Source organism: Bolinopsis microptera, chromosome 5 (assembly GCF_026151205.1).
Source record: "Bolinopsis microptera isolate Bmic1 chromosome 5, MBARI_Bmic_1.0, whole genome shotgun sequence".
NCBI lineage: Eukaryota > Metazoa > Ctenophora > Tentaculata > Lobata > Bolinopsidae > Bolinopsis > Bolinopsis microptera.
In genome coordinates, this window is record NC_087076.1 from 16,215,919 (window position 1) to 16,241,936 (window position 26,018).

Sequence of the window (26,018 nt, forward strand, 5' to 3'; positions counted from 1 at the left end):
CTACTGGTAGTGATTCAGTCCGGTAGTGATTCAGTCCTAAAATATACCTCAATCCCTACCAGTTGATCTTAGTTCACTAGTCTAATATCATGACGTGATCTGAGCCGGTGCTCTCATGGAGTGCTTGCTATGGGGCCTGCCAGACATGTGATCCACAGACTTACGTACGCAACGAGGAGCCCTAACGAGAACTGGTTCGGATCAAGTCATCCATAATGACCTGCTATACGACAATACAGTGATGTGAACCTTCACATGCTCGGTATCTCAATCAGCTAGCGGGAATAATATATAAACCCGCAACGCCTGTGTTTATCTTATACCACTATGTCTTCCTCATCCATCGAGTTTATTCCTGGCAGAAAGAATACTTTGAGTCGACATGGATCGGAACCACCTCCACCCCTCATCTCTTCAGGCACGACTCCTGGAATCACCACGAAGCGTCCCAGATGTTACTACCTCGCTCCAGCAATATCGCAGAGGGTTGGAACAGCGGCTTCGCCTCCTTGGTCAACTGTCACAACCCTTCCATCTGGAAGTTCTTAGAGTGCATCAAGAGGGAGCAGGCTTTGACAGACATGAAGATCACCAACATCCTCACCAGAAGACCCTTCAAGAGAGCAGCAAAGTGGGAGAAGTTTGACCTGGAGATGCAACTTATTGTTGATGATTATGATAACTTTGGGGATGTTACAGAGTTTCTGAAAGCTGTTGGATCTAATATTTTGGGTTAATGCTTTAATGTTTACTTATTATTGTGTGATTTAAATTACTGTATCAGTATATTATCTATTATTCTTTGACCAAATTTCTGCTTAGTCAATTATCACGAAAAATCTAATAATAATTAACAAAAAATAAAATAATTAACTAATGAAATACGAATAATTATGCCTTTATTGCAAAGTTCAGTAGGGATCACATCAAAGTGGTTAGGTTTAGATATTAGCGGTAGTGATTCAGTCCGGTAGTGATTCAGTCCTAAAATATACCTCAATCCCTACCAATAGTGATTGGTAGTGATTCAGTCCGTTAGGGATTCAGTCATGTAGTGATTCGGTCCGTTCACCGTTTTCTGTAGTTGTAACTGATTTGATAACTCTACAAAAAAAACACCTTGTATCTATATATACACATAATTGTATAATTTACTAATATAATCATTCATATAATAGGAAAAAAGAATATGGCTTGGCGGTGTAAGTGCGGAAGGGTTATGGAAAGTCTCACATACGACAGATGTTTACGTTGCAATTTAGCGAAGGCATCAGGAGAGTCGCTCATTCGCTTGAAGGGTTCCTGTAGCTGTAATCCCTGTACCCGAACCATATACTGAGGACACATCATCAGGTATTGATACTCCGGAGCTTCCTCCAGCTGTAATCCATGTACCCGAACCATCTACTGAGGACGTATCAGTTGTTGTCAACACTTCAAAAAGGGCTGCTGATTCATCAAAACCTAGAACTCAATATGATTCTGAAGACGAATCATCTGCTGATGTTATCACTACTGCGATAATAACAAGCAACTCATTCAAAAGGAGAGCTGTCCCTACTTTTAGGATTCCAAAGATTAAGAAACCGACGGTGCAAAGCAAATTGATGATTATGGATAAATCTTCATCGACGGGTCTGAAGAAGAAGGAGCATTTGCATTTGCGGGCTAACACTGATAATTTAACCACGAGAACTCCCACAGTAGACAATTCTAAATTCACAATTGGACGACCAGTTGATGTTGATAAGATAAACAGCAGCAAGAATGTGTTAAATTCAAAGAAGGAAACAGCACTTAACAAGTTGTCTACACGACTCATTGAAGGTGGAACTGCAATCAAGAATGAGAATCAGCAGGGAAATCGGGACAAATTGAACTCTAGAAATACTCCTCCAACAAGTTCTCTGAGTACAATTAGACTGCCAGCACATGATGGAAAAGGTGATAAGCCTGTGATTGCGAAGAAAGAGACTGTTTTAAACAAACTTTCTACAAGATTCGCCACAGAAGATGGCACTTCCACGCCGAAAAACAAACTTTGTAAGGAGAAATCCGGAAGAAAGGCGCTCGATGCCGAAACGATTAAAGATAGATGCACGGTCAGGACGAATTTTGAAATTGAATTGATGAAGTGTAACGACATGGTACCTGGCCAGATTATCAAGGCCAAAGCAATTCACCGGGTTTTATTCAGACTTGGGTGTTCTTAAGAGGAAGCTTGCCTACAGAATATATACAATATTTTCGGAGGAAAAAAATCCAGGTGTCCTACGTTATCAATTGTGCGTTCCATGGAGCAGGTATTAAGACTAAAATCTAAGAAAAGACGTCGTCGGATGATGAGTATTTTACCTACCCCGGAATGTCAGAATGGAACAAAGAGTACGGATGATTTGGTGCAGAATACTGTGCATCAGCCATGCCCAATAGCTAGAGTGAAACCAATCTTGTCATCGGAAACCATTCAAACTATTCCAAAAATACAAGGAAAGCTGTCTACTAATTATGTCCATGCAAATGTGACAGGGAAGCATTCTTTTGCCTTGATTTCCCACATTGCGGTAATGCTAGAGTTAACTAGATCACTAGGTCCAAGCAATTTGAAAAGTTGTGACGATGAGGAACTTGTGCATAGATCGTTGAATGAAATAGAAAATAATCAGGATTCAAAGAAATATCTAAATGTAATTGATAGCCCGAAAGATATTGAAAATGAAGTCCCTGAAGTCTTAAAGCAGGTAAAGAACCTATTGGGGTGTGTGAAAGTGAAACAACCAGATCGAAGTTCTGTTTCAAAACATAGATGCTCTCATAATCTAAAGAGCCATTTAGCCAGTTGTTTGGCCATAAGAGGTAGCCTCCCTAGTCTTGGGACATCAGGAATGTCCGAGGAAGAGATTATTGAGGAACATCTATTTTCATTACTGAATAATGATGTATGTCGTGATATAATGAAGATTCCTCAACCGTATGATGTTAATCGTATTACAAGTGAAGTTCTAAATTTTTACTTCATTGACACTGTTTTTTAATTTTGTAATATAATATATTGACACATTGTTTGAGCGATAACTTTTACATTGAAACATTATTAGACGTGACTCTTTTTAACTTTGTAATATAATATCGTGACAAATTGACTCATTGTTTGAGCGATAACTTTTATGAAATATCATTAGACACTATTTTTAATTTTGTAATATAATATCGTGACACAGTGACTCTTTGTTTGAGCGATAACTTTTATGAAACATCATTAGAATTTTATTCAGTTATTAATTCATTACGATTAGTATCACTAGATTGAATGATATAGATTATTATAACCCTATTTTCAGTGTTGACACTGTGAATGGAATCTGTTGTTTTTTAAAAATTATTTATGAATCAGCTGTTTTATATTTCTATGAATTATAATTTATTATTGTAATGATCAAATGTATCAATTATTTATCGGTTGTACCTATGTTATAGTGCTTGTGAGAGTTGTTAACGATCTGCTCATTGCATCTACAGAAAGCAAGGCAACTGTTGTTCTTCTCCTAGATCTCAGCGCAGCTTTTGATACAGTTGACCACTGCAAACTACTGAACATCCTCAGAAATGAGTTGGGAATAACAGGGACAGCTTGGAAATGGTTCAGCAGCTTCCTCACAGGTAGATGTCAAACGATCAAAGTTGGAAATGAGGAATCTTATGAGATAGTGATTAAGTTTGGAGTCCCACAGGGCTCTGCTGGGTCCGGTCCTGTTCAACATCTATATTCGCTCTTTGTACACAGCGGCACATGATTTGAACTTCTCCATCCAGGGTTACGCAGACGATCATCAGCTGTATAAAAGTTTCAAGCCAAACGAGGAGCCCACCGTCCTTATCAACGATGTTCCCAAATGTCTTCAAGAAATTAATGACTGGATGAAAAAACATTATCTACAGCTCAATGCAGGAAAAACTGAGATTCTTGTTTTTGGGACACCACTTTTTCTCCAGCAGCTGTCTATAGGGGGCGTGTTTGTTAACTCTGAGACGTGTGTCAGGCTGTCACCTGTTGCAAAGAACCTCGGATTTCGTCTCGACTCTCAACTAAACTTTGGTGAGCAAATCAAGCAACTTAAAACATCGTGTTTTCTAAAACTAAGAGACCTTGCTAAGATGAAAAAATTCCTAACAACCAAACAGATGGGAACACTGACTCAAGCAATTGTAATCTCATCGCTTGACTACTGCAATGCGCTTTACTATGGTTGTAGTCAAGCCTCAATTGCGCAGCTGCAGAACATTCAAAACCGAGCATGCCGTCTAGCTTTTGGATTAAAGAAGAGAGACTCAGTCGAGGAGAAGCTCAAATCCCTTCATTGGCTCAAGGTGAAGGAGAGGATTGAGTTTAAGTTATGTTTACTGATTTTCAAAGCAGTCAATGGTGTTGCTCCTGCATATCTGTGTGATCTAGTAACATTTGTTAGTTCGAGTAGCAGAAGAACTTCCTCCTTACACCTACCTGTTGGATCTACAAGATCGCACCCAAGAGCGTTTCAGACTGTTGCTCCGAAAATCTGGAACCAACTACCAATTGAAATTAATTAAGACTTGTTCTGATGTTGATCTGTTCAAAACATTATTAAAAACTCACCAAGTTATGGCATGAGCGATTAATTGACAGTATAACTTTATGTTATTTGCTTAAACTGTTTAGGATGCAACCTAATTTCATGATATTTTTGAACTTATTAGCAATTAGACTGTTAGGTTGCTTCATAAGCATGTCATCTTCGTTCCAAAACTTTTTATGACCTATGCATACACTCCTTGATAGTTATCTTGATCTAGTATCTTTGTTTCACACAATAGAGCATAAGTTTTGTGGTTTATCCACTGGGCTTAGATTTTGTGTTTAAGCTACCAAATTTTATTTATATATTATTATTATTATATGACTGTTTTACTCTTGTCATGGGCATTCCTATATTCCTACATGTAATGACTAACAAAAATACCAACGCATGACCTAAAAGTAAACTAGTCTAGAATATTCACTCCATTGCAATTTCAACCCAAATTTGAATTTATGTTAAAAAAGTTAAACTTTCTAAGCCTGAATTTTGAAATTTAACATTAATTACTTTAACTTTTTTAACTTTTTTTAACGTGGACCCCCCCCCAACTTCAAGATATATAGTGATCATGCAATAATGTGATATTTACAATTCAGATTGTTAAAATTTTATGATACCTTGTTTTTATTGATTCAACGATATATAGTTTAGTCTAATGATAGCAATTGAAATTGACTGAAATTAAAAAGTTGTCATATTCTGGACAAAAAGTTCGAAATGGAAAAATTGTTGAAAAAAATTCAACAGACTTTAACTTGGACGGACATTAATTGAACGGACTTTATTTGAACGGACATTAACGTGAACGCTAGGGCCTCCAGCGTTCAAGTAATGTCCGTCCAAATAAGGTCCGATAAGGTATTCATCTCAGCTTCTGAACATGGTCGCGTAGAGACTTTTTCGAACTCCACTCAGATTACCAAACCCAAGACTCTCCTTTTTACTACGGGAAACACTAAAATGGGCCCATCCCAGTCTAATTATACTTATAGGTAATAATATAAGGTTAGGTTTAGGGTTAGGGTGAGGGTTAGGCAATCAAATTAACGGGTGTTATTTGAAATTGAAGTGGGATAGATCGACATTCGACATGGCGCTACCTCATCAAGTTATTCAGTAATACACGCTATTATATAAATATATATAATAGCCTTAGCACTTAGTTATACGCTTCTTCGTTAACCTAAGGCTATTATAGTATTGTGATTCAAAGGGAATTACATGTAATAAGTCGAGTATTGTCTCATTGTATAATGTCGTCAAGCCTCAGGTTCTTAATGTTGCTAATAGTAATTCTACTTTTAACGGCGTACACGTACAGACTAACCTAATCTAAATCAGCTAATCTGCATTGCATTCTTAAATTTGATCCTTTGAACAGCTGTTGAGCAATGAAACGCAAACATAATCTTAGCAAAATGAATATATTTCTTTTATCTTCAGCATTTAATCAGTCACATAATCTCAAATTATTTGTTATATAGTAGTGTTGAAAGTATAAAAAAATCTGCATTGCACATTGGTTATTAATGTAAATGTTGTTAGTATTGGTGTGTTTTTTCTATTCGCTTGTTATGTTTGTTTTAGCAAATTTTCCGATCACTTGATTTTAATCAAAACCGAAAATTGGGTAGATAAGAGTGGACGATTTCGAAATTTTATCTTTTATTCTAAAAACGTTTCCTTTTGTTTGAGTCAGTGTAGCTCTCGATCACTAACTCATTCAAGTTGCAGTATTATATTCAGATAGAGCTGCTGCTGCAATAAATGACCGTGCATATAATTACTGAGGATATGTAAAGCTACCAATTAAACCACTTTCCGCTGGCCAATTAAAAAAACTTTACTTATTTTGCTTGCTCAGAGTTATGTCACTATCTACATTTATGTATATATCACGAAAATCTGTCGTAAAACGGGGTTCCAGAAAACCCACTTCCCGATACTCCTGAAATTTGAAACATTTTTCGCAGCCGGCTAGACGTACATAGATTTGAAATTGTAAAGTACGATACAGCCATCTTGGACCACAGGTATTGAAGGTAATTGTCTAAACTATAATAGCTTCAATCCTACAAAAACGTCATTATTTGACGACGATTCAACATTCGATCCGCACTCAACGTCTCTTCAAAGTTTGCCCGTGCGAAAGGTGAGAATTTCGCGATTTCGCGATTTCGATAAGTTTCTGCTAATTTCCCACGACAGTTTGATGACACATGAACGTAATACCAAATTGACCGAGTAAAATTGGCATATTCATCAGTCAGTAATTGAGAGATTGCTGACTCAAACACAAGGAAATGTTTAAAAATATTAACTTTCGAAATCGTCGAAATTGTGCAAATTTCGAGCTAGCCGAGCACATAACAATACAATTACAGTGACTCATGATATTATGAGTAAAACCTAGAACGTCAGGTACGGTATCGTGAACATTCCGGCGACGTTTGCCTTTCTCATAGACCAATGTTGAAATTACACTTTACACAGTTCAATAAATGTAATAGATTTGTACAGTCGAAATTATTTTAATTGAACAATTAGATGATTCTTGTTGTACTGGTACTTCTGTGGCAACATGGAAAAATGCATAAAAGCAAGTTTGAAGAGGTGGACGAAATTTCAACAAATTGATGTGAAGCAAAATTATCGTTGCTTTCGTTATTTTAAAGGTTTTCATAACGTTTATATGCTTTAGGTCTTTTTGGTGTGCCAGGAACGATTCTGCATTCTTTCGAAACAACATCTATGTAGATATGTAAAATCTTTTGATAGAATATCATAGTCCTCCTTCGGTAGCATCTTAATATAGCTGAATAGTTAATTTTTTTTCAGTTTGAATATAATGTTTCATAATTCGTTAGCTTATTGCACACTCCAGTTAATGATATAATACATTCACTCTGCATAATATAATTAAATGAGTCCCACTCCAATAAGTCATCTAGATTAAAATAATAGCTAAAATAATAGTTCTGAACACTTGCATCTCTTCGTGGCAAAAATGATAAGTTTGAAAAGGTCCTAACTTTCTTTATCTTAAGCGTAAATTTCTACAGGGTGGGCCAAAAGTCAGTGGACATACGTTGGCCTTAATACCTCCCGGCTCCGCCGTGTTTTATATTTGAGAGCTGTTGCTTTGCAGATGGCTTACTGTACTTACTGGTTCGAGGATTCCGTCGTCAAAATTTGAAAATTCTAATATTTTAGACCACGGCCATTCAATATTAAAACACCTATATTGTTTTCTCTGAACGCCTTTTTTCAGAGACGGTAGATTATTAAATGTTGCATATGTAGTACAGACAGATCCGTCTGATAAAATCGATCTGCTGACACTCAAAGCTTTCAGAGGATTTTTAACGTTTTTGAGTCCCATTAGGTGCCCTTTATGGCTGACCAACTTTTCCAAACTTTTCCACTTGTCTTAAGGCCACTTTTTACCACTTTACCACTTTTTACCACCTTTCTTGTTTGTCGAATATCTTTAGTTGTGAACATCGTAAAAGGTTGCGAATCAATCAAGTGTGTTCATATTATCAGGAAGAAAAACTTTTGTTCAAACAATTTTTACGTCAGATAATAAGTTAATTGGATAATTATCAATTAACTAATTAGCAAAATTCTAAAATTTTTTATTGGCTCAAAATGATCGGAATAGCTTAAAACACGCAGAAAAGTAGTTTTTAGAAAAAATTCTAAAATTTTTCACTTACATTTTTTTTTCGAGACTTAGAAAAAGTTTCGAAAATTCAAAATATTTTTTCCGCCAAAAGTGATCAAATCGCATGAAACACGGAGAAAAATGCCTTTCAAAAAAACTTAGTGAATTTTTCGTTTCAAGAATACTTAAATCGCCAATATTTGTAGTTGGAGTTCAGTAAATCTCGGCAGATTTTAGTAATCAGGAATTACTAAGTGAAGAGGTCTGAAACTGAAAAACGTTAACCATACGATCGCGAGGCGATATAAGAGTTTCATAAACTAATTTTCACAGAAACTGCACCAATGGCACAGTCAAGATCGAAACGATAGCCTGCTCTACTGTCATTTTATTGATTTCAATGATGAATCAGTGGGGTTAAGATAATCACATTTGTAATAAATAAAACATCTCTGTACCGTCAATTGTGCTAATCTAAACATACCTGTATTACCAGACCTCTTTTTTTCCTCGACAATCAAACCAAGTTGTTCAAATCGCATTTGGTGGGTGATGTAAGTAGTAATGCGCTTAGTCAATAAAGACACCGTGATTTTTATTAAAAGGAGATGATGAAGCAAGTATTTATGACACAAAGAAGAATGGTCGGTGGAGATTGGGACCCACTTAAATCACCTTAACACAGTGCCCTCAGTAATCCATCCTGTCATTCAAATTATTTGATATATATTAGTGTTGAAAGTATTGAAACTAATACACGTATATCGATAATCGAGCTGTATTCAATCAGAATACGACACAATACGTGTATATTATATGGCTCTTAATGAGGTTTATGTAACGCTTTATACCGTGAGAAACCGGTATAGAGACGTTTTAAAGTTTATCACGAAAACGTATACTTGGCCTCATAGTCATTACATGGCTCATTTACAGTTCGAAGAAGGCAAGAACAGATCAAGGAAACTATAGTTTCCTGGACCTGGCTGTTCCTTATAAGGAACAGCCAGGTCCAGGAAGCAAGTGTAAATACACCTTCCAACATCTACTGTGACTTGTTTTGTATTGTTCTGCATATTGCTTCATTTGCTATGCTGGATACCTCAAATCACCCCCATATGTCAGGGTCGGCTAAAAGTAAAATCAGCAAGGGTAACATACTGGCAAGGGTAAGATGTAGATACGAGTGACGGGCAAGGGGTAGTAAAGAACCAGTAATAATTAATTCAGTAAAATGTTCCACGAGAGTCAGGATATTTTGGAAATTGCTAATAGAGACAGATTCTGATCAGGAAGGATTGCTAATGTTATTGAGGGTGTTGATTTGAAATCCGGACGTCGTGAGGTAAAAATACAGGTTCTTCCCGTAGGATATTCGGGGCCATGATGATCAGCTCAGGATTAATGTGGGACAGATCAAAGAGCATTGAAAAGAGCGAGTCGAAATTTTAAGCTTTCTGGTATTTTCTTGCTTTCTTTGAGCTGTCAAAGAGCCATGAGGCCAAGTAGACGTTTTCGTGATAAACTGTAAAAACTCTCCATACTGGGCCTCTCACGGGAGAAACGAGAAGTGTACGGTTAACGGTATAGAACGTTTCATATACCTCATTAAGGGCCATAATATAATATACACGTATTGCATTGTGTCGTATTGTGATTGAATACAGCTCGATATGTATTACTACTTACATCACCCACCAAATGCGATATGAACAACTTGGTTTGATTGTCGAGGAAAAAAAGAGGTCTGGTAATACAGGTATAGTAGGCTGGTTTAGATTAGCACAATTGACGGTACAGAGATGTTTTATTTATTACAAATGTGATTATCTTAACCCCGATTCATCATTGAAATCAATAAAATGACAGTAGAGCAGGCTATCGTTTCGATCTTGACTGTGCCATTGGTGCAGTTTCTGTGAAAATTAGTTTATGAAACTCTTATATCGCCTCGCGATCGTATGGGTAACGTTTTTCAGTTTCAGACCTCTTCACTTAGTAATTCCTGATTACTAAAATCTGCCGAGATTTACTGAACTCCAACTACAAATATTGGCGATTTAAGTATTCTTGAAACGAAAAATTCACTAAGTTTTTTTGAAAGGCATTTTTCTCCGTGTTTCATGCGATTTGATCACTTTTGGCGGAAAAAATATTTTGAATTTTCGAAACTTTTTCTAAGTCTCGAAAAAAAAATGTAAGTGAAAAATTTTAGAATTTTTTCTAAAAACTACTTTTCTGCGTGTTTTAAGCTATTCCGATCATTTTGAGCCAATAAAAAATTTTAGAATTTTGCTAATTAGTTAATTGATAATTATCCAATTAACTTATTATCTGACGTAAAAATTGTTTGAACAAAAGTTTTTCTTCCTGATAATATGAACACACTTGATTGATTCGCAACCTTTTACGATGTTCACAACTAAAGATATTCGACAAACAAGAAAGGTGGTAAAAAGTGGTAAAGTGGCAAAAAGTGGCCTTAAGACAAGTGGAAAAGTTTGGAAAAGTTGGTCAGCCATAAAGGGCACCTAATGGGACTCAAAAACGTCAAAAATCCTCTGAAAGCTTTGAGTGTCAGCAGATCGATTTTTTCAGACGGATCTGTCTGTACTAATGATCTGAAAACATGAGGCAAAACGGATTAGAAATGACGAAGTTATCAAGCATTTTCTGTATCTCTAACAAAATTGACTGGGTGATTATGTGACACCGTGACAAGACACCTTCATTGGGCACCATTAACAATTCCCATAATGTTTAACGGGGTGGTTAACGGGGTCACCCAATCACGTGATTCAGATTAGGTAGACCAATCACCTGATCACACAGGCTGCACGACGGCCAGGCCCCCTCATTATTCGGGGTCCCACGGAGATCAGATCATGACACCAATTAGTGACGTATGATTAGTGATGTGATCCATCAGTAGAATTTAATTGACCTAGAAATGGGCTAGATACAGAGTAGAGTTCACATGTCGACTCTGTTCACATAATATTATTAGTTAAATTGTGTTAATACTTTACCATACTACACGTAATAAAACAAATAAACCCTGTTTACAATGAGATAACATCACATGATCGAATCACGTGTTTTGATAACAAAGCTAGAGACTAAGGGGTATGGAGCACACTGCTTTTCATGTGTTTTATAGACTGACCATTAGTTCTTTTACACAGATTGTACTACTAGTCTTAACTATAATTATAAAGATTATCTTTTGTGGGGACCGAGGGCTCGTCGTCCGAGTATAAAGCTGTCACTCCTGATCACTACGTTCATAGAAATATTTCCTTTACCCTCATGAGATGTTGTCTGTATATATTGTCTTAACAATTGATCAATGTTCTCATTGTTCCAAATCTCATGATTCAATTTCACTTAACAAATTAACTCCTAACTAACCTTATGCCTAACTTACCTTATGCCTAACACGCATTACACATTATTTTATTTCCTCATCTTTGCCTTTGTTGATTGTTCATCTTCTCGCACAATTCCTTAAGTGGGTGAGTCATCGTCATGTGAATGTTTGCATAATGATCATTATGATCATTATGAGCCTAACATATTTTTTCCGGTTTACTTGCTACACGTTGCGATCAAAAGGGTGTGTCAACGATTTACTTTACTGAAGCCCGTACCTTTTAGTAGTACCTACCTCTCGATATACGATTTTGGAATCGAAGCTTCCCCCTTGTAATGCGACCACTTATGTGATATACGAGTCAAGCGGTCAGATCTTAAAGATCATGTTTACTTCTTAATGCAATGCCATGATGTACAGAGTTGACATGTGAACTCTACCCTGTATCTAGCCCATTTCTAGGTCAGTTAAATTCTACTGATGGATCACATCACTAATTATACGTCACTAATTGGTGATAGGAATACAAGGAATACAAGGAATACAATACAAGGAATACAAATTTAAAATCTTGAGCTACAATAGTAACTGTTAAGATAATAACAATATCATAAGATTTGAATTTATTATATTAATATAACTTAACTAAAGTGAAAAATAAAGATTTGACATAGAATATTTTGTTTTCAGTCGCCTTGGTGATGCTGTAATGCTTGAGCCAGGTCACTTTGCAGTTTGCACTCGTCGTTGCGCGAAAAGAAACAAAAGCGGGTACAGTGATTTTCAGTGTTCACTGTTCATGTACTGGCCAGAGAGTCAACAAATTTCTTGCGGTTGTTAAAACACGTAGTGGCAAACCTAGCAACGACTCTCGTGAGGTGGACTTGACTTTCGTACGTGATAAGTTCAATGATTTCACTGTTGTTGCTGATGAATTTGAGGACGTTTGCTCCAGGGATGACATTGTGAACAGAATAAGATGTCGCAGACGGTTTGATTGGATTTGATATGAGTGACTGAATCTTGTCTAGGACTTTTCGCCTCGATGCAGCGTTAAGATCACAATGGTTAAGGAAGTGATCTTCATTCTCAATAATACCAGAACCTAAGACTATATTGCACCAGGAGCATATTCGCTCGTCACGAGGAGTTTGATTATATGATCTGATCTACGTGGGACCCCTAATAATAAGGGGGCCTGGTCGTCGGCCTCTCATCACACATAATGAATAAACTCGTTATGCTTCATATCTCGGTCATCTGAGAAGCTACAGTTCTAATTTTTTTCAGGACAAACGTAATTCGATTGGCCAAAGACAATTCAATAAAATTTAGCTCGATCCGACTATCTAAACTATCAAATAAATGCAAAAATTAACCTTCATTTGAAAAAAATGAACTCGAATATTTTTCGGTTTGACAAATTCCCGAACCAGTGGTGGTAGTAAGTCATACCAGAAAGAATTATTTCAATTGGGCACTCAGTGACTGAGCTATTAAGGCCAACGTATGTCCACTGACTTTTGGCCCACCCTGTAGATTTTAGGTCACATTTCAACACTCAATTATATGTTTCATGTGTTCAATAGTTTGGCAATAGTAATGATAATCGCAATGATTGAGGTCCAATGATTTCTTCATAGCTTGTCATTGACAAGGCCAACATTAAACGTGACATTGATGATATTTAATTAACTTTTGTGTTACTTTAGTTTTAGTTATGATATTATAATTATATTCTAATAAACCTTTTGTAAACGGTCGAACCACCGGCACCGTCAACTGGCCAACAACAACAATAATTATTGAGATCATATGATTTGTTGGCGGTTAGAAAAGAGAAGGCCCAACTATAATAAATTCCCAACAAATAAAATTTAAACACATCAACAACATAATTCAAAAATAGATAAGAGCTCCATCATAAAGAAGGCTTGTGTCGAGTCTAAAATTGGACATTTTGCAAAAACTCAACAAATATTGACATTTGACAAGTTCATATTTCATAAACGGTTAAAGATCAAGTAACACGTTACGTGCCGCCTAGCTAGGATCAAAGACCGGACCACGTGCTGCAGTCTGTCTGCAGAACGTGCCGTCTAGCTTGAACGACGACTCCATCTCGTAATTCATTACGTGACGCGTTACGTGCCGTCTAGCTAGGGTCTTAGAGACGAAATTACTACAGTAATACATTTATCGGATCAAACGTTGCTGAATTTCCTTTTCACTAAAAAGCAATGATCCTAATGACTTGTCATATATCTCCTCAATTTAAGTTTTTAGCTTCCAGATACTTTTTCTAGTTCTTCACGTTAGACTAGATAAATCACATGTTTAAGCAAATTATATTATGTTTTATGTATTTTGATGATATAATATATTTATCATTATATTATGTTCTATAAATCCGAATAATCTTGTTTTAAGCTTCTTGTTCTAGATTAATTATGCTATTATAACTCATACCGTACCCTCGTCTTTTATGACTGAAGTCTAGTCCTACTCTGCAGATGAATAAGGATGATACCATTGCCACGAAAGGATGGAATAAAGTTCGAGATATTTCTGGGCTTAAAGCTAAGTTGCATAAAAAAGAAACAGTAAAAGGTCTGCTAAGGTTTTGGTGAGTTGTTGTCATGGTAATAAAGATTTAACAGGTTGTTTGTTGATATACGAGATACAGGGGTTCGCTTCAATGTCCACCTTATTGCCCGCATGCTAACTACCAATTATTATTTTATACTTTTGAAAAAAAAGAGCCGTGAACAATTACAAGGATCTAGGAAACACCACTATCGGATCTAGGAACCACCACTATCGGATCTAGGAACCATGACTATCGGATCTAGGAACCACCACTATCGGATCTAGGAACCACCACTATCGGATCTAGGAACCACCACTATCGGATCTAGGAACCACCACTATCGGATCTAGGAACCACCACTATCGGATCTAGGAACCACCACTATCGGATCTAGGAACCACCACTATCGGATCTAGGAACCACCACTACCGGATCTAGGAACCACCACTGTTGGATCTAGAAACCACCACTATCTGATCTAGGAACCACCACTATCGGATCTAGTAACCACCACTATCGGATCTCAACACTATCGGATCTCCACAGTTGAAGTTAACTCCATTGCTATCCTTCGATCTAACTGAGACTTAACCAACATACTGACATGTTGGCTTGTCAGCTTATTATGATCTGCATGTGTTGTGATTTAAACAGATTTGTAAGAGAATGACTGTCTGATTAGTAGAATGAACTTTGCATCACTTTTAACTGCTTTGTTCATGTGCATGTTTCCTCGCATTTGGAACAACAGGTCTGGTAAATCCGGGACCTTTAATTAAAGATTGGCCCAATGCCAGTACCTATACATTCTATTACAAGCGTCTTGCGTACTCCTAGATATTCGTATATGTATGTTTCATTACATTGATTAGACCATGCTATTATGCAGACGCGGAAGTTTAAACCTAGCCCATATCAGTACTACTGTTAAACACGCAGCTGTGTATCAAGCAGTTACAAGCATTTAGCTACTACATGAATTTAGTACATAGTGATCACAAGGTTATTATCATGTGTTGATGTCTTGCTTCTTTGCTGCTATTTTCACATTTCGCGAACTAAATTATACTGTCATAATGTTAAAGCTATGTAACGTTCCTACCGATGTATCTTTTGCTGTTTGTTTCACATATGTTACACACTATATTGTATCAGCGCACGTATCACATTCACATGTCATTACACATTTTTTTATACAGAAACCGGAAAAAATTATAATATTATGTACTGCGCTGTGTTGAGATTACCATTTTTCGTATTCGTTCTACCAGCTGACATAGTTATTTTGTCCAACAGTGTCTTTTCATTACTGTTTCGTCTGAGATTAACCCTCTTTAGATTAATGTTCGGATCCTCCATGCCTGACCGGGCACACTACTGGAGTGGAGACATCATATATTCACGTTTCCAGGCTTCTCACCAGAGATCTCACTACGGTAAGGTGAAATTATCTCTACCTGAAGCTCAAAAGATGGTTCTCCAAGGTTCAAAGACTCTGAAAATCACAAAGATCCAAGTAAATGGTTGCTGCAGAAATGGTACCATACATGCGTTTGCCCAACTAAAAGCTCAGACATCAAATCCAGATTTTTACTTGGTGTTGATAATGACATCCAATGGAAGTTGGTGGACGTTCAACATAGCCTGCTCGGAGGCTGGTAGTTTGCACATGGGACGTCTGGATGACTACTGTCCTGGAAGTGTTTCCACTGGCCTGGTGACCCCTGGAATTCTTTATCAGACACTGTCCTGGGTGGTTAGATGTGATGACAGCAACTCCAGCGTTCAGCAGCTCTTTAGGTGGCTGGATCAGAAATATATTCTCGACACTCAGTTCGAGGGTAGTCCCGCTGATTCCTTCCTTTTCGCTAAAAAGGTTTTTAACAAGCTTGCAAAGACAAAAAGTTGGGAGCGAATCCAGGGTATTCTCAGGAGTCCAGGATCACATATAGGAGGACATTCATGGACAAGAAAAATCCGGTACATCAGCCCTGAGGGCAGGGAAGATTTTGAAGACGACCAAGTCGGAGAACTTAGAGACAGAGTTGATCCTGGGAAATGTTGCATGATAACCAGAGTTAAAGTTTACAAGATACCTCTAAGTGAGAAATACTGGACTAACATGCTGCTTTTCCACTCATACGTGGTGTTCCAGACTCACACAGATGGAGATGAAATGTGCTGGTGGTCTCTAGAGAAGAACTGTCAAAGCATTGATCTGCAGAGAGGACTGACTGAACCAGAAGTTCGGGATTATTTACGTGGAGAGAAAAGATGTAAATCGTGGTTTTATTGGAAGCCCCAACTTATTGACGATGATATTTGTGCAGATTTTAGTCTGGCTGAGGTCGTTAATTTGCTCCACGAAAATGATGAGCTAAGCATTAAATATCACGGGACTACTGAGAACTGTCAAACCTTTGCTAAAGTTATTTTTGATAAGTTGGCGATCAGCAAAAAGCTAAATTATGGCATTCTTCCTCGAGGATCCGCTGAGATAAACCGTTTTTTGACAGGCTATAAAAATCCACGTCCCCGGAACACATGATAAAAGTAGGTGGGTAGCATATTTTAAAGTTAGCACACTTTCCAGCCTTACTGCCTTAGGTTATTGTGAAATATAACTTTAACGTTTTACTTATTGTGATTTGTATATTGTTAATTGTAGGCTTTTAATGCATTAGATAACATGCATTAGATAACATGCATTGGATAATGTCAAGATAAATTGCTAGTTCAATGTCCCTTAAGGCAAAATTAATATTATCTCCAAAAAATCGATGAGAAAATGCCCGCCTTCAACCTGATGAATTTACTTTTCATTCTTCTTTACCCTATATATTGATTATGTTTTATTTATTTTCGACACAATTTCTTTATTTCTCCCTTACATTTACAATCATCTTCAACAAGTACCAATACACTTTCATTTCGTTGATTAATTGGAATGAATGGAGAAATCAGCCCGAACGATCCGAACAAGTCGTTACTATGGAGAGATATCTGCTGCATTACACACAAGCATGTAAATATAATCGTTTCCGTGGTTATCTGGAGATGGTGATGAGATAATTACATCTGGTTACTAATTAGCGGGTATAGCTGTTATAGTGATCAGTTCCTTGCTTGCTCCGTATGATGAGCGGGGATCTAGTGTTAGGGTCTCCAAACTGCACGAGGGAAATGCAGGGTGGCAGTAGTGAGGATCATGTGAGAGATAATGATGGGTTGTTTAACTACCACAGTGGGATCGGGAGTGTTGGGAGTTTTCTCTCGACTAGAGGTCACGGGTAAATTTCTGTTTGTTTTTTTTAACCGCTGCTGTTTGTTTGTAAGTTTCGTTTGTACCAGTTTGGTTATATAAAATCGACCGTGGAACTAATTGACATATTTCACTTGGAACTTGTTTGCTTTTAAGAACCGTGTCTGATGCCCCAGATAGTTATAGTGAGGATCTTTGTTATCTTTGCAAAATGGTCTTATCTCCACTTCATTGCACTGCTTTTTGGATAGCATGTACGTCCTATTTTATAAGTTTCTGTCTATAACACTATCAGTGTCCCCATGGGGGGGGGGGGTACCAATGGGGGGTACCCATGTATCCCTACCAACCTTCTAAGTGTTTTCACTTTTCACTCTCCCCAATAATTATGATATCAAAATACTGGTTTGTTTCTCAACAATAAAGTGTAGAATGTTCAAAAAAGGACTTTTTACACTTACATTACACTTACATTACACTTACATTACACTTACATTATACTTACATTACACTTACATTACACTTACTTTACACTTACATTACACTTACTTTACACTTACATTACACTTACATTACACTTACATTACACTTACATTACACTTACATTACACTTACATTACACTTACATTACACTTACATTACACTTACATTACACTTACATTACACTTACATTACACTTACATTACACTTACATTACACTTACATTACACTTACATTACACTTACATTACACTTACATTACACTTACATTACACTTACATTACACTTACATTACACTTACATTACACTTACATTACACTTACATTACACTTACATTACACTTACATTACACTTACATTACACTTACATTACACTTACATTACACTTACATTACACTTACATTACACTTACATTACACTTACATTACACTTACATTACACTTACATTACACTTACATTACACTTACATTACACTTACATTACACTTACATTACACTTACATTACACTTACATTACACTTACATTACACTTACATTACACTTACATTACACTTACATTGCACTTACATTACACTTACATTACACTTACATTACACTTACATTACACTTACATTACACTTACATTACACTTACATTACACTTACATAATTACACTTACATTACACTTAAATAACATTTACATTACATTTACATTTACATTTACATTTACATTTACATTTACATTTACATTTACATTTACATTTACATTTACATTTACATTTACATTTACATTTACATTTACATTTACATTTACATTTACATTTACATTTACATTTACATTACATTTACATTTACATTTACATTTACATTTACTCCTACACTTACACTTACACTTAATGATATTCACAAGAGGATATAATCAATAAAAAGAAATTATATTGTTATTATAATTAATAAATCATTTTAAAGCCTTAATCTGATTCCTGCAAAAATTAAATCCTGCCTATTCATTTTATTTGCGCAGATATGAAAGATCATAGTATCACAGGGTTCAATGGCAGATAAAACAATTTTCTGACATCTAGCATTCTAGCAACCAGCGGTTAGAAATTCCAGAATCTTTCAGTATAATTTTAATTCTCCGGTTACTACTCGTTTGTGATAATTGAAAGTGTGGTACGTGGTAGATATTTATATAGCGTACTGTACAATCTAGAGTCTAGACCTATAAAACGGAGTACGAGTTACCACGTTAGTCTCTCCGCTAAGTCTACAATTCTGCTAACTAACAATTGAGTCTGAGGTCAATTAAATGTCCATATATATATGTATATGGACCATATATAATATATATATGTATATGGACTATAGACAATATTATATTCACACACAATTGGACAGCATGAGACAAGTGGAAAACAAACAAACGAATAGATTTCAAGCTCGTAAAGGATCGTTGCTTGAGAGTTGAGATCAGAGATTTCAAAACTCTAGTTGGACAGTCGAAGTTCTCATGTCGAACTACAGTACGTGTCGAACTTAAGTCCAGGTAGCGCGCTTTAGTTCGACAAAGTCGAACCTTAGGGTTTGTCGAACTACAGTACGTGTCGAACTAATGTGCGTGTCGAACTTGAGTACGTGTACCCAAGGTGAGGATTGCCTCGATCTTTCGGTTCCAGCTTGATCCCCTAGGCCATACGTCATGAGTAGAACCGAAGGATCAAAATATATGTTGCTTGTTGCTTGTATTAACTATAAAATATAAATTTTAAGGGATAAGGAAGTGTTTATAGGTTCTGAAACCTAGTTAAATCAATTTATCGTGCAATTTTAGGTTAAGAACAGTCATCAAAATGAGTTAATAACAAGGTCGATTTCTCAGTTATTTTTAAGCTTTCGTTCAGAAAATAATTCTGGACCTTCAAAGAACAAGAAGGAGTTACAAGCGTTCCATAAAACAAAATGTGCATCACCTCTTTCCTCTGCCGAGCAGGTACTTCCCCTTAAAAGTAAACAAATGTACATCACCTCTCTCCTCTGCTGAGCAGGTACTTACTATTAAAGTAAACAAATGTACCTCACCTCCCCACGAGAATCCACCTATATAATTTCAATGTTTGTCCTCTGCTATTATATTGTTTTTAATGGACTTTTAGCATTTCAACATCAAATTTTTGGTTCCGGAAACAAATCACTTTTAAATACTATGAACAAGATAATTGGACTAATTGTCACACTTTGCTTCCAGCTGCCTGCTTATTATAGGAATATGTTGAAAATATTGCTTAATTGTCAGGCGTATAATGAGAAGATGATGAGTGTTAATTTTCCTACATCTTGGTTATTTTCCGATTAAAATCCATACAGCAATCCATACAAATCATACTTAGTTAATGTTGATGTTAATGTTATGACAAGATTGTATGCGTTATATATAAGACGTTTTTCCTATTACAATCGTTCTAAACAAAACGATTTGTTGTTTGTTATTTTTGCATGTGTTTATACGTCTTATAGAATAAAGATGGCAAAAAGCCCTGAACATTCCCCGACATCATCTACATCATGTAGAAAGGCCAAATTCCATAGAAGAGCAAGTGTCGATTCCAGGAAGTACGAACAATACTTCTTTTCGATTTTCTTGACGATATTTTGATTTAAGAATAGAAACTTTACATCAAGAAGTTCTTTATTATTATTATCATATGACAAGTTGACCAAGCATCGACCTTTATAATGCATTGATTATACATTGACTTTTACTATCGATGTTTCTTTTCTTAAGAAGGTGAATCTTGGCTACAAATTTCAAGCTGGATCGCAATCCCTCGACAGATTGAAAATGAGTCGCTTTAGTCACGTTAAACGCTTATAGTAATACATTGTGTGTACAATATGTAGGAATATTATTATATGTTGTAAAGTTATAAACTCATAATATTGAAATTCGATAGTCTACTTCAATTGTGCCCATCACCAGCTCAACTATGAACTATGAACTATGAACTATGAACTATGAACTATGAACTATGAACTATGAACTAGCCCCAGTCGTCTACCTACATTTATATTATTTTATAGTAAAACCTTCTATGAGGATAATTCTAGGTTTATACATCTTGAAGTTCCAAGAAACTCAGTACAAGACGAATTGTCCAGCTTAATAAATTGTGGTGTTGTTTGCCTCCAAATTCGCCGCACAAAAAACTTGTTGGGTCTTGGCGCTGAAATATGTTGCCTCTGTTCCATGGCCCAGCCCAATTTGTTCATGCATATAAAGCAGCATGCCAAAAGTGAAAGGATAGTCCGGCAAGTCAGATCGTGGTTAGTAACGAAGAATACCTGACGTGAAGACGCCTGACGCTAGGAACCCCGAAAAACAAATTCTCCGACAGAAGGGTTGGTAGAGGTCCTGGAGGGTTAAATTCCAAGATAGATTCCAGCAAGTACGCCTTAAAATCGAAATTAGCAACAATAACTTAATTCATCAAATAAACTTCCAGCTAGACTCTAGAGCATGCCAATTGGAAATTCTGTTATGAAATACGTTTTAACAGTCTTTGCATAATAAATTTTAATCTAACATTTTGGCATGGAGCTGCTCCATGCTAAAACCCTTCAATGTTCAAGCTAAACTCCATTGGAACGGTCCATGTCTATCTGCTATCGTGCAGTTATTTTTATGCGAATTTGTATTATATTTGTTATGTGCTCTATTCGGTGTAACTCTTGACGATCATGGTAAATAACCATACAGAGGCTGACAGGGAGGCTCGAGATTCACATTTCTTAAACGCAAGTAGACGTACAAGAACAAGGCCATACAGCGGTCGGCTCGGAGCAGGGTATTAAAGTTAAACGTACACTGTTTCTCTTTATATTATATGCAGTAACTATTGAAGTATTGACTACGAAATTTTTGATATATTATCTATTCAAATTTAGATATAAGTATAACACTTTAAAGCCGGCATGGTTTTGCCAATTCGCAAGCTATTCCTCAATATACGCGGTATAATACACGAGTGTCATAGTTTTGGTTTTAACTCTATGTGGTTGACACTCACTCGTAATGCCGCATAATCTCAATCATCCTTCTCGCTACCAACTTTCATTGTTTTGGAAGAATCTCGGTATCGGGTATTACAACTTGAACATTTTATATTTCATTAAATATCTGGTAAATTTTATATCTTTGGTGAGTTGACTTTTTTGCAGATTTTGTTTGATTTCGGCGAGATCTTATTATTAAGATGGATTGTTAGTTAAATAGAGAAGTCGACACCAATTTTAAACTTCCCCCATTTCTTTAGAAGACGTTAATCTCAGCACGCTCACTAACATAAATTTAAAACTATATCTAAAAACCTTGTTAGATTATGTAAAATGACGGAAAGTGAAATTTAAAGAGGTGAATTTAATTCTGTGTAAATTCCCGGTGAACAGATTCTACGGTGTGGACAAATTCTGCACAATTAAATGCTGCAACTCTACAAATATATTCTGTGCTAATAATGACGTCACAAATCTACAAATATTTTAATTTCAGGTCTGATGTGAGTGTAATAGCCGGACCTGAGATAGACGATAAACTTCTCTCTGAGTTTCTGGATGATGATGGAGTCGATATAGTGGTCGCTAAGTTTATAAAGGTACAAAGTTAAGATTAGATCAGATTAGATCAGATTATTGATCTCTGAGCATGAAAGAATCTTTATACTGCACCCACCTGTAATAATTGCACGACCGAGTCCTTATTCGAACTAAATTTTTAAATGTTTTATTTCTAATGGAATGATTGTAGTGTACAATTACAGGTATAGCTTATAACTTAAATTTACACCTCAGGGACTTACCAGGAATGGGTTGAGACCTCTAACAGATCCAAGGTTTAACAGTACAATAGCGAGGATAAAGTCCTGGGATAACAATGAGGATCAGACTCTCATGCCTGAAACCATGCCCCTTGATGACTTCAAAAAGTAAGACCCAATCAACAAGCAAAGATTTAATCTGACATAAAATTAAAACTGTTTCTCTTTGCGATTAACTCGAACCTTGTTTTAACCATGTCACATTTTAACAATTTCACGATGCTAGCCTCACAATTCACTTTCTGAACGTAGCTTATTTGTTCAGGTGTACAATTCACTTTCTCAACGTAAGAACGTAGCTTATATTATTATTTGTTCAGGTGTCTGGCCTCCAACATGGTGTTCATACAGTCAGCCTTGTCAGGGAATCTCATCATCCCGGAGTGGAAGAAGTTCCATGATATGATCGAGGAGTTGTTTGAGAGCTGCAGACATCTTACTGAGGGGAAGGTTCATCTTGACAGTTCATTTCTTTATTCTTACCATAACACCACTATTTCCACTATACCATGCGGTGCTCTGAGATGCACAGTTGGTTTATAACGTTCATATAACCCTCCTCCGATCCTAGGTTACCACGTTGACTCCGCAACTAGCTAAAGAAGAAAACATGGACAAGTACGGTTTGTCAATCTGTACGGTGGACGGACAAAGACTGAGTCTAGGGGACTACAAGACAACCACCTCAGCAAACAATAACTTCCCCTTGATGGACCTGACTAGGGTGATCCTGTACGCGCTAGCTTGCACCGAGAAATCAGTTGAATACGTTCACAAGTTAGTAACACTAGTTAGTAACTCTATTTAGTAACTCTAGTTAGTAGCTCTAGTTAGTAACTCTAGTTAGTAACTCTAGTTAGTAGCTCTAGTTCACAAGTTAGTAACTCTAGTTAGTAACTCTAGTTAGTGGCTCTAGTTCACAAGTTAGTAACTCTAGTTAGTAACTCTAGTTAGTAATTCTAGTTAGTAACTCTAGTTATTAACTCTAGTTACTAACTCTAGTTAGTAACTCTTGTTAGTAACTCTAGTTAGTAACTCTAGTTAGTAACTCTAGTTAGTAACTCTAGTTAGTAACTCTAGTTAGTAACTCTAGTTAGTAACTCTAGTTAGTAACTCTAGTTAGTAACTCTAGTTAGTAACTCTAGTTAGTAACTCTAGTTAGTAACTCTAGTTAGTAACTCTAGTTAGTAACTCTAGTTAGTAACTCTAGTTAGTAACTCTAGTCAGTAACTCTAGTTAGTAACTCTAGTTAGTAACTTTAGTTAGTAACTCTAGTTAGTAACTCTAGTTAGTAACTCTAGTTAGTAACTCTAGTTAGTAACTCGAGTTAGTAACTCTAGTTCACAAGTTAGTAGCTCTAGTTAGTAACTCTAGTTCACAAGTTAGTAACTCTATAGTCTATACTATGAAACAGAGTCTCTGATCATTCAGAACATTTATTGTTGATGTAATTTCTGACTCTTCTGGCTGGTTATAGGTTGTCTTTACCGTTTACTATAATTCTTATTTTAATATAACAACCTTACCGTTTACTATAATGTTCTCTGAGCAAACTTCTGGAGGAGACAATGATATTACTACATATATATTTTATAGGCCCAATATTTTCATCAAATACGCAACTTATTCCAGGTATATAGGAAAGGAACCTAGTGGTTCGGAAGGCGAAGCTTTGGCTCTGAAGAATGGAAAACCCCACAATCCACTAATAATGACTGGAGGGCTAGCTGTCTCGTCCCTTATCAAACCCACTCTTTGCTTCTCAGAGAGATTCGAGTATTTCCAGAATAAAGTTCAAAGGTACGATACCAAGAAATTGCCATTCTTTCGTCAGGTACACAGTCAACCAATATTCAATAAATTATGACGATTTTAACATGTTGATACTTTTAAATTGAGCCTGAAAAACATAATATTTGTGCAGCTTTGTTGGTCAGACGGCACAACAGACAGAGTATGTAGGATTCAACAACCCCCTGGCTCTCTCCCTGAAGGACCATTCTAACAGACTGTACGCTATTGGTCACTTTCTCCGGGAGAACAAATGTTTCAACAAGGAGAACCCGGTATGTTTCACATCATGTGTTTGGGACCAGCTTATTATTATATTCCTCATCGTATTACCCTAGTTATGGAGCTGGTGTTCGCGTCTTTTTTGTAAGCTCCACACTTTTTTACTACTTTTCGAAACTGTTGAACTACCCAGGTTAATTTAGACGATGTGATGGAATTATTCCTGCATTACTGCTCCATCGACACCAACTGCGACAGTGCAGCAGTGATGGCTGCTACACTAGCTGCAGGCGGACTCTGTCCAATGACTGGAGAGAAAGTGGTGTATCCTGAAGCTGTGAGAAACTGTCTCAGTATGATGAACTGTTGTGGAGTTAACGATTACAGTGGAGAGTTCATGTTTGAGGTTAGAACTTTTACTATTGAGAATTATTTCGATCTGAATTTGTGTCTCTTAAGGGGGCATACACCAAAACAGTGGTTTGTGCCGTCCAGACCAAATGACCTCATAGGCAGTTCAGTGACCTTCTAGCGCACCGTTTCCACACCAAAAAAAATTATTTTGAGAATACCCATTTTTGTAATCGAGCATTTCCTGGTTAAGAGTGCAATTTTCGGAAAAAATTATTTTGTGGTTGAGACGCTATAAGTTAATCATTTCTTGCAGTATCGGGTTGAAATTTTGCTCGCCGTTTATTCACATCTATTTCAAGGTGTGTGTAAAATCTTGATATCGTATCTAAAAAGGCTGGTGTGTTATGAATTTTTAAAGTCAAAAAGCTAAAATTGTCCTTTTCAGGCTTATTTTAACAAAAAGTCAGTCAGGGAAGATCGGATTTTTTGATGCTTGACACCAAATTGTTCTCTGAATTCTGGCGCAGTTTTTGATGCCCTCAAAAATGTTTTTACTCATTCACCTTCTGATCTATTGGACCTCAAAGCCAAACAACAAATTTAGGCACATTTTTCGTTTTTAATATTTACTGATTTTTCTAAAATTTTGATAGGAATGTGCTAGTGACTTTTTGAAGGGTGCAAAATGACCGCAACTAGCACATTTATATATGAGTTATGAACAACAAAACACCCTAAAATGCTTCCCTTTGAAGTTATGGGAGGAAATGTGATTTTTTATCTGCAAAGCCAAAAAATCACATTTTCTCCCAT

The 26,018-nt window shown here is 36.5% G+C and overlaps 1 protein-coding gene across 3 annotated transcripts in view; it reads left to right on the forward strand.

Moving 5' to 3' along the window:
- Positions 1-26,018, forward strand: part of LOC134816129 (glutaminase kidney isoform, mitochondrial-like) — a 42,642-nt gene that overhangs the window by 13,214 nt on the left and 3,410 nt on the right. For 2 of the 3 annotated variants that reach the window (XM_063824891.1, XM_063824890.1), the window contains exons 2-8: positions 22,514-22,616; positions 22,813-22,946; positions 23,159-23,288; positions 23,410-23,615; positions 24,471-24,638; positions 24,763-24,904; positions 25,045-25,257. In XM_063824891.1, coding sequence (XP_063680961.1) covers positions 22,514-22,616; positions 22,813-22,946; positions 23,159-23,288; positions 23,410-23,615; positions 24,471-24,638; positions 24,763-24,904; positions 25,045-25,257 — 1,096 coding nt within the window. Of the gene's footprint in view, positions 1-14,167; positions 14,283-22,513; positions 22,617-22,812; positions 22,947-23,158; positions 23,289-23,409; positions 23,616-24,470; positions 24,639-24,762; positions 24,905-25,044; positions 25,258-26,018 lie in introns of all 3 variants that reach the window. The other variant, XM_063824889.1, reaches the window with a different exon arrangement.